The sequence below is a fragment of the Morchella sextelata genome, assembly GCF_020137385.1.
Source record: "Morchella sextelata strain SCLS chromosome Unknown scls_3, whole genome shotgun sequence".
NCBI lineage: Eukaryota > Fungi > Ascomycota > Pezizomycetes > Pezizales > Morchellaceae > Morchella > Morchella sextelata.
Genome location: NW_025408618.1, coordinates 2,403,220 through 2,413,227, shown reverse-complemented (window position 1 = coordinate 2,413,227; position 10,008 = coordinate 2,403,220). Strand labels below are relative to the sequence as shown.

General features: G+C 42.1%; 2 protein-coding genes across 2 annotated transcripts; one reads left to right on the top strand and one right to left on the bottom strand.

Annotated features, from left to right (window-relative positions):
- Nucleotides 1-4,523: 4,523 nt before the first annotated feature.
- On the bottom strand, nt 4,524-5,072 carry H6S33_009442 (uncharacterized protein; the record flags this gene model as incomplete). Its single annotated transcript, XM_044840838.1, has 2 exons — nt 4,524-4,739; nt 4,806-5,072. 2 exons carry the CDS (start codon nt 5,070-5,072, stop codon nt 4,524-4,526), a joined length of 483 nt encoding a protein of 160 aa, XP_044698257.1.
- A 3,458-nt stretch (nt 5,073-8,530) lies between these two features.
- H6S33_009441 (uncharacterized protein) lies at nt 8,531-9,071 on the top strand (the record flags this gene model as incomplete). Its single annotated transcript, XM_044840837.1, has 2 exons — nt 8,531-8,797; nt 8,871-9,071. 2 exons carry the CDS (start codon nt 8,531-8,533, stop codon nt 9,069-9,071), a joined length of 468 nt encoding a protein of 155 aa, XP_044698256.1.
- Nucleotides 9,072-10,008: the final 937 nt, after the last annotated feature.

Sequence of the window (10,008 nt, the reverse complement as noted above, 5' to 3'; positions counted from 1 at the left end):
TGTTGTTGATGAGGGAATGAATATGTAGTAGGTGTTTCGAATCGGTGAGGGGGAAATGTCCTTGAATTTATACATGTTCTCTATCACAAGCAATGATGTGAGGTTCTAGTATCATTTTGGATTTTGAGCCCAACCCCGGGCTCTCCATGGGTAACTCTGCAGTGAAAATCCGCTGATAATAGATCGTGAGCCGAAAGTTGCCTATAACCTTGTATTTTCTTGCTTGTTTACAAGATCGACGTTGATTTTTGGGTAGCGTTGGTACTGACCGAGCCCCACTCTATCACACCCCTTGCGCCAACACCTTCTAGATGGGATTACAATTTTGTTTCCGAACGATAGTAATACCACGCTTTAAAACTAGTGGTAATGACTAAACCCTGGATTAAGCAACAAAGCAGTCAACACCCTACACCTAGCGACCTAGCTAACCCTACTTTAGTATCTCCATCGGCCATGTAGGGTAGGTAGCACATTTATGCATACGATATACTTTACTTGAAACGTTATACGGCTAGTTCAGTAAGCCTACATGTACTACCACAACGGCCCCACTAGTGGTAGTTGAAGTACCGACGAAAGGTACGAACCTTCTGATTTCTGTATCTAGAATGGTACCAACCCGGATTGCTGTACTATATCATCCTTCACAGGGTCACGTATAGTAAGAAATTAAAGTGATCATGAAACCACATACGGATTAGTTTACCTATATTATAATGAGAGAAACAGGCTAGGAGCATCTTATAATCGACACTAAAGCACTGAGTAAGGTGTTTTGCAATCAAAAATTGTTTGATACGTCAGTGAAACTTCGAAGACGATTGGAAAAGCGAATATCAATGATATGTATATGTTCACGTGTCTTCACTTGGTTAAGTATCTGGATATCAAGATCTGATACATGTTACAATTACTACATTATCGATGGGAACGATATTTAGCTCTAACCAGCCTTAACCAATGATCGACACTACTAGATACAGACATTTTCTAGGCTTCACCCAGGATACTTCAATGCGCCTCCGGATAATTACGGATACTTACAAACTTTGAAGTCTCGAAATAGAAACCTGTGCGACATTACAAACTTAAAAACGTATCAGGATCCACACCATAATATAATCTTAGCTGCGCTGGCCATGGCCTACAATATAGGATGTATATAGTACGAGGCTGTGCTGTGTATATGTACATACATACACGTAGTATATGTAAATATTATATATATGCTATGAAAACCTAAGTGATATATAGAGCTATCTATACATATCAAGCTCTGAATACTACTTCGAAGGGCTATTTCTTACTACTTAATTTTGGTAGTAAATGTGATTTAAAGACTGGCTTGCGTCTAAAGTCTGGTTTTCAAAAAAGGATCTCGACAGCTTAATTATAATTGATGACGATTTGTGAGTACATGTAATGCATGTATATGTACGTAGGTAGCTAGTACAATTCTAATATGTTTTTGTGCAGCGGCGGATCATGAAGTCTTGTATACAGCAGCAGTAGTATATATATATACATGTATATATTATACTAGTACTTACATATGTATGCATATCATTACACTATAGTATATAGTACTATAGCCAAGTACATGTTAGTAGATCTAGACGTTGCTAGACGCCTTCCCCTATGGCCTAGGCTCCACCGGAACATCCCTCTTAGTGGAACAACTAAACCTAAGAAGGAAAATATCGTCGTTGTAACCGGTACCGGCGGCCTCCTCTTTACCTCTTGAATCGCCAAATATCAATGATCAACCAATCAACATCTGTCCAGTGAGAGGTTGTTCCGGTAGAGCCTAGGTCATAGGGGAAGGCGTCTACGTCTTATGAAGTACATATACTTGTATATATATAATCTTGATAACCACTTGAATCTCGAGTGATACCCAGTGTTACATGTTCAATATGTATATATCATTCAATATGCACATGGATAATTATATTAAACCGCAATTAATTCTAGATCTCTACAATTCAACACGCGTTGACCAATGCGCCATACAAGTATATACACGCCAAAAGGGGGTATATATACTTACTTAGTATTATGTCATGTACATACATAGTAAGGTACATGTAGCTATAGCTACGTGTAAATATGTAGTAGCACGTCCACGCTGGCTGCACTGGGTAAACTTTCGATACTACATTAACATTGCTGTATATCCTTACATGGCATGATTCTGGGCTGCAGATAATAATTATAAATTATAATTGTTTAAAGCAGTTGGATCTCATAATATCGATCCATACTTTAAACTCTTGATCTAAATATATCTTAATGCCACAGAAGATTTTGCGATGAGAACTCTGTTCTACAGTATACATTTGTAAAGTACAAATTACTGCAAACACTCATGTGCTACCACAGCGCCTGCACTGAGCTATATAGCATATATATCTGTCAAACAAAGAAACGAGAGTCCGTTATTTTGCAGGGGATTGGTCCTAGATCTGTCATGTGCTCGTTTAAGCCTAGTGCAAAACTTTAATGAACGTTAATCGGATCTCCTGGCATCATCCCGTTTATGGAGCGGTAAATGTGTCAAAAGTAATTTTACCAATGGTAGTAAATTATTTACCACCGGTGGTATAAGCACTGAATTTCAGTCATTGTATCTGCACGCTATCCTACATTAGTACATTTCCACTGGTATAAACACTGAGTTTCGGTCTAGATCTTTATGCTGCGCTATACTAAATAAGTAAATGTTCAATCATTAATGCCAAAACTTATGAAAATTTCCCACCGGTGGTGAAATACCGCCACCGATGGTGAGATTCCCCATCGGTGGACAATTTTCATATATATTGGCATTATATGGCCCCTTTTGGCCAAAAGGTCTATGCTTTTATCATTATAGGGGTATAAATACTGGTATTATTTTCACCACCGATGGTAAAATAATTTACTACCGTTGGTAAAATTACTTTTGACACATTTACCGCCCCATACCCGTTAGCAAATAATAGACACGACGCGACGCGACAGCTGCGGTTCAGTTCGGTCGGCGTATATATGGTTCATACCTCCAATTTTCTCTCGTCAAGCAATAAATTGTCGCTAATTATATCACGTCTCTTCTGGCGTAAGTACTGTGCATGTGATAAATTCAAGGCTTGGAGTCGCGGATGAGTGGACAAGAATGATAGCACCACGGCCTTATCGGAGGTGGTCAGGCAACGTATGTCACGTCACAATCACCCTCAGCCAAAGCCAGAAGCGTTATCCATCCGTCCGTCTTCGGTTTAGCCACTTTTTTGGATGGTCTTTTCACAGGATCTGGCTCTAATAATGTCTTGGCGATTTTAGTGATCTCAGTCATAGTCACAGCGCATCACTCGGCAAATGAACGGTACTACATGAATGTAGAATGATCGAAGGTTTAGATATCGATGAAATTTAGTTAGCTGTTATTATATCTATACATAAGGCTATCATCGTATGATTCTCTCTCGTAGAAGCTCTAATCTAATCAAATACATCAGCATTATAAAATTCGCTAACGAATTGAATCATTTAGAATTACATATATACATGTACGTACATAACTGCTTAGCTCACGAAATTTATATTGGCCACTGTTATTAGTGTATAGTACTTCATGTATGTATAACAGAAAGATCATCGCTGCTCCAATCTTTATATATAGAACTGAATACACCATACGCATCGGAATAGAACTTTAGAGACAAGAATTTAAGGCTCGTTTGGAAGCCGTCCAAAACGGAGTTATGGGGGCTTAAAAATCCGTTCTGGCGGAAACTCCGTTCTGAGAAAACGGGGTTTTTTTTGGCGACCCATTTTGCGGGTCTAGAAAATAACGTTAACTCCATGAAAATAGAGGTTTCTAATAAGTAACTAGGACCTACTTTTTCGCTTAAAACTCCGTTTCGAAATTTATCCGTATCCCACCTACTAATGGAGGATGATTGAAACGTTTTTGACTGAGGCTAGCTCCCAAACGGGCTAAGATTGGGACATACTTAACGTGGTAGAGAACCGACCAGTGAAAAAAACATACTGCGCATTTTCTCACAAAATACCGCTTACAGAGCACGCACGAATCACCAAACACCTCTGCCTTAACATCAGGAAAAGAGAAACCGAATTGGCCGCATTTTTTGTAAGAAAGGAGTATTGCTGTAAACTTAAACTCAAAGTAAAACCATGGAAAAGCAAAAACAGGAAAAAACAGGAATTCAAAACAAACCAGAAGTGGAAAACTAGAGAAAAAGCAAATGAAATGGATATAATGAAGAGATCAAAAAGGCCAAGTAGATATAAACAGCTGACAAGATAACAAAAAAAAAAAAATAAGAAAACAAATCAGAAGAGTGCCGACCGCAATACCCAGGTATACGTATAAGGAATAAAAGAGATCAAGAAATACATAACTCTAAGAGAAAACAACAAAACAAAGTCTCTTCCAACCACGCCTCATAAATATTGTCAAACCCAATATCTTCTTGTATCCTCTATATATACCAACTCCTCTCTTCAGAACGCTATATCTCTGCATCATCGACAGGAGCATTCATGTCTCTCAACAAAGCCTTCAAAATGCCACCCGCCTTCGCCGGGTTTTTCGGAAAATACTTTTCAGTCTCATGAGTATACTCCCTCAACTGCCGTAAAGTTTTAAATTTCTTCACCTGGCCCCCGCCATTCTTGACATCATTATCAATAAGGTCTACCAGATTCACATGGGTTCTCCTCACAGCCTTTAAAACCTCCGTATTAGCATCAAACCGACAAATTCCGGATGAAAATAGTAAATCAAGCCTTACCTTTCGGCACTGAGTAATAGTCTCTGGAACTGGGTCGATCCCAACAACTCGACAGAGGTTTTTCCACGATTCGAGGTCGTTGTTGTCGGTACCGTATGTGGCATTGAACTCGTCAATCATTGCACTTCTGAATCTGCGGTGAGCTCGGGATCTTGCTCTTCCTGCAGGAGCCCAGTTTTGTGCAGTTGAAAGAAGATTGAAATTGGCAATAAGGGAGGAGTTAGGATCGGGGGTGAAGCCCTGGAATCTGGCCCAAAATTCGTCCATGATGTCTGATACTGATGCTAGGAAAACTTATACTCTTGAGATAAAGTTTTGTAATTTGGGCGAGAGACTTTAGCTGTGTGATATTCGATGCTTTGTAGTGTTGTAAATACAATCTGTCTGTGCTAGCTGTGCTGGAAGAAGAAGACCTAACTATTGGATCCAATCTTTATATCAGTATAAAATCATTCATTCAGCGCAAATCTACCACGCTGATGCGGCACATGTACTAGATCATCTACAGCAAGTATAGTCTAAGTGGTGCATAGTGCCTAGAACACATGCTCAACGAACTTATTATACACTGCCTCCCAAAGGGAACTCTACCGGTACATTAAAATCGATCAAATACCCCGTGGGACGTTGTAGGTAGATAGATACTTAGCCTGGTAGGTTAGGCAGCAGGAGTACCTTTCACATACCCAGACCCACGTAATCAGGGATGACATGGGTGAAAATCGATCTGTAGCATTGGAAAAATCTTGATCTGGTTACTTTATATGATCTATGATACGCGCTAACTACAAGTAGGTACAAAATCTGTGTGATTTCATATTGTGGTTGTTTCGTGAGGCTATGTTGGAGTTGGATGGGTGGATGGAAGCATGACATGACCAGTTTTTCATCTTATATTGAGTGCCTGAATGGTGTTGTGGACGAGTGGGTGGTTTGGTAGGCTTACCATAAGAGAGGCCGGGAATCGAACCCTGGGGGTGACGATTATTCCCGTGGCTTAAAAGTTCGCGAAACCTTGGGTGGCGGATAAGGAAATTCAGAACCTCTACAGGGGTCTTTATCGTGCTGGTGAACCTGGTATAGTTCTTCGTGTACCCCTAATGGTAAAGTGGTATTAATAATGTTGGGGGATATGTTCTTTTTTACCTGCAGGGGTAACCGTTTTCTTTGTTCCTCAAGTACTGATGTTTGAGGGTGGCGCGTACGACGGAATTAAGCGCTGGCTCCCGCTACTCCCGCTGTCATTCGTGCGAAGTGTTCCCGCCTTCTCCAGCGCAGCATACGCGCCACGCCGTGCGGAGTTTTGGTCTAGTGTGGAATGGTTTCATCCAAATTTCTGGAAAGCCTGTTATATAGATGCCTCCGGGCAAGCGGGCTATATACAGACAGCAAAAAGACGACAATACTGCTGCTGTTGCCTTATTCATCGATCCCGTGACAAGGTGCGCCGGTCGATCGTGATATATTGGGCAAGCACACCGACACTTGATGGCGGAGAGTGTATGTAAGTGTGCAATGTGTACATCTAAGTGTGCCCTATACTCCATATGTGTTCAAAGGATGTACAACACATAGGCTCATCTCATCTCATCTTATAGGGATGCTGAGCTCATATTATTTCATTTTATGGACCCAAGTTTGCTGAATATTAGTTTGTTGAAATTCTTTTTCACGAGTGATAGCTGATGATTTGCGTGAACAACCTTCCGGTCCGTAAGAATATATCAAGCTAGTTCATCATTGCAAGTCTCAATAATCAGGATCATGCAATTAAGATATTATGTAGGTGGCTTTCTCTACACATGGTATAGAGCGTAGAAGAAAACTGATGAAAGTTTCTCATCAAACTTATATTTAAGTCAGTAAATGCCTGATTAAATCTAAAATAACTTTGAGTTGGAAGTGTGATTACCAATCCTTGGCAAGCTTGGGAAAAATTTAGGCTTGATAGCAGAATGGTCTCGAGCAGACTTGTCTTATAGAAGCTTCAGTCTTGTAGGTTCAAGCCTTCTATCTCGAGACAAAACTATGGGTCAGCTCGTTTCGGAAGGAATACTCGATGTATTCAAGATACTCTCGTTCAGTGGGCGATGACGGACACTGGGCGTTGACTGACTGGTAGTTTAAGTCAATGAGAAAGACCTTGGCTGTTTTGTTTTTCTCTTTTTGGTTGAACCCGTCTACACCTAGTGCCCGTCAATACATGTACCCAGTGAACGACTTTACTCGAGATACACTGTATTTACTGCAATCAATTAAGGTTTGAGGCTGGCGATACAGTGCATGCTAGTGTGCCACAAGATCCCAATCACTCAAACTGCGGTATTATTACGCCACAAGTTCGTTCAGCTGTCCAGTTGTCTTCAACAGGGCAGTGCTCTAGAGAATGCACTACCGCCAGATCACACCCCAACATACCAGAGCCTCATCCTCACCATCCAGGCCCTACCACCGTTAGCGCCCGCGATTGTCCTGCATCCCTCTTGGCTGGGGGAATATGCAGGAGATACTTGAGCGTGGGCCACTCCCGAGTCCCGTCATTTCAGTGATGAGCTATGCATATGGTGGGAAGAGACGCAACAAAAAATATTGGCCAACAAATAAAGGGAATGATAGGCCACCGATGACGAAGTTTCTATGCGTTACTTCAGACATGGACAACGAACTCGGCCAGTCGTACATATAAAATTTAAAAAGATGAGTGCTCCTTTCATTACTCTATTACTCAATTGTTACTAGATTGCTTTTTCCGAAGCCTGAGGGGGAGAGAGAGACAGTATTCGCACAACTTTGACAAAGTAAGAACAATCGCCTGAAAATATATGTATGTTAACGGCGTTGATATATTTAGACTCACATTTGCAGTTAAGGATGTATGTACACGTCCATATATACGAAAGGCACTTATGGACGTGAGTAGTGATCCGAGCCAATCGAACTTAGGGGGCCGTACTAACCACCTACCAGCTTAACCCCTGTTGCATGCAGTGGTAAACAGAATGTTATCGAATGACTAGGCCTACACACAACTCTAGCTGTGTCTGTCTGGCCGGTCGAGGGGTTGCGATGGCTTGTAATTCATGCGTCTAGCTTGGCGGTCTGGGATTTGATGCTATCGAGCTCTAGCTCTCGTGTCAATTAATCGACAAGCTAGTAAATTACGGGGTACTGGCTTGAGAACAGCCGCCGCAGCATGTGCAGATCGTCCTTGATATCGCTAATATCGCTAGTGATAGAACGGCCTTAAAATTTATGGCCATATGGATAGACGGGTAGATATCGATTAGGCACCAAAGACATCCTACCCGATGCGGCAAAGGAGAGAGGCAGACCGAAAAATCGATGGAAAAAACTGCCTTGATACACGTATTAGTACCATATCTCTAAGAGAAACATGGTGGAAAAGTTGGGATTCCATCATCTTGGGCCCGAACCATGCCCCTCCCGCCCCTCCCGCCCCTTGAGCCTCCCCCATTAGGGAGATTATCACGGAGAAATCTTTTAAAAGTACACTTATTTTGCGCCTTGTTCCCCTGTGAATCCGTGCTCATATACCCCCCTCACACCCCTCTCTAGGTACACAAGTACAAGCAAGTGCAAGCAAACTGCACTTGACACTGACAAATACTACATATTTCTACACACCTTCCGCGCAAAATCACCCTTACTTCTCTCTCTCCCCCCTCTCTCTTTGCTGGTGTCATACGCATCTACTCTACACAAACATGGACACATTCTTTGCGCAGTACCCTACCTTTACCCGCCCCTCCGCCTCGGGTCTCGTTGCTTGCTTCAAAGCCCTCTCTGTATCACAAGCATGGACGCCTGAGGACGAAAAAACCGCGAAGCTCAATTTTAAGGCTGCAATGGTACAAGAGTTCAATAATCGGTATGGAACAAACGAGAAAGATCTCGAGTCATGGAGGAATCTGTGTAGGGTCTTCGGAATTGGAGAAGACGAAATGCCGGAGAGTATCACGAAGTGCAAAAAGGTTCGCTTCTTCTTACATATATACCAAAACCCACTAGTATTACAGATAATCTGACATTAGGGTTGTACTATAGGAGATTGCAAAGATCCACGTGAACCTTGTGGATCTTATCGAGTTACCACCACACAGCTCTGGTCCTGTCACGGCAGCTAGGATATTTCCCACGTTGAAGGCGTTGAAGAAATATACGAAGAAGACAGGGAAATACTTCTCTCGGAACGATGCGAAAGCAGGTGGGATTTTGAAGAGTCTCTTGCGAAAAATCTTGCGTTAGGGTTTCGGTTTTCGTAGGGGCGGGCTTTTCGGTTCGGGAGTTTTTTGGGGTGCTATCTTCTGGTGGTGTAAATTGTTTTTGGGGGGGGCGGGGGCAAGGCGTTCTGAAAAGTAGTTTGATCTCAGACAAACATCTACAGGATACGAAATAAGCCTATCTGACAGATTCTCGGGCCTGACGTGAAGTCAACTCTCATCGAGTCCCGGGTGTCTGCAACTTAATCGTATTTGATATCCTGTGTGTTCGTCAGAGAACGATCCACTTTCTAGAACGCCCTACCCTCTAACGCGATTGACATCTCCATACGATGGTAGTTGTAATATTTGTGTTTTAAGCTATTTAGTTGGTGTGCTTATTATATAGATGTATGTAGCTACGTGGTATGTTTCCTTCTAGGGGGGGCATACCTAAGGGCACTGGAGTATTTCTACGGCTCCGAGTGAATTGGCGCCCTTGAAGAGTATTCTACTGGTTTACTGGTAGGGTACTCTTCAGGGGTGCTGAATCGCTCGGGATTGTAGTGGCTCTGCGTGGGACAAATAAAATTTCTGTTTATTCTCTTCTAATATTGGAACTTCCATGGCTATATAGATCTGGAAATTTAAAACTGTGTTCGGTACTCTTACGGATTAGGTGCATTTAGGTCTCGTGAGGTTTCCATGGTACCGGCGCGGGTGGTGCGTGAATTATTACAAACTACATTTGTGGGGGGGGGGGGGACCCTGTCATATTCGATATGATATGTATTCCGAATTCCTCTCGGTGGAACCAATTCTACATGTAGTTTTTGTGATATACTCTAAGTCTTGCACAGCTGTCAATAGGCACGTGATCTGAAATCTTCTATGACATGAAGGAAATGATCGGATGATGCACTACAGCGCCATACATGTATGTATAAGGTAGATGAGACGGAAGCCAAGACAGAGGACGCAGT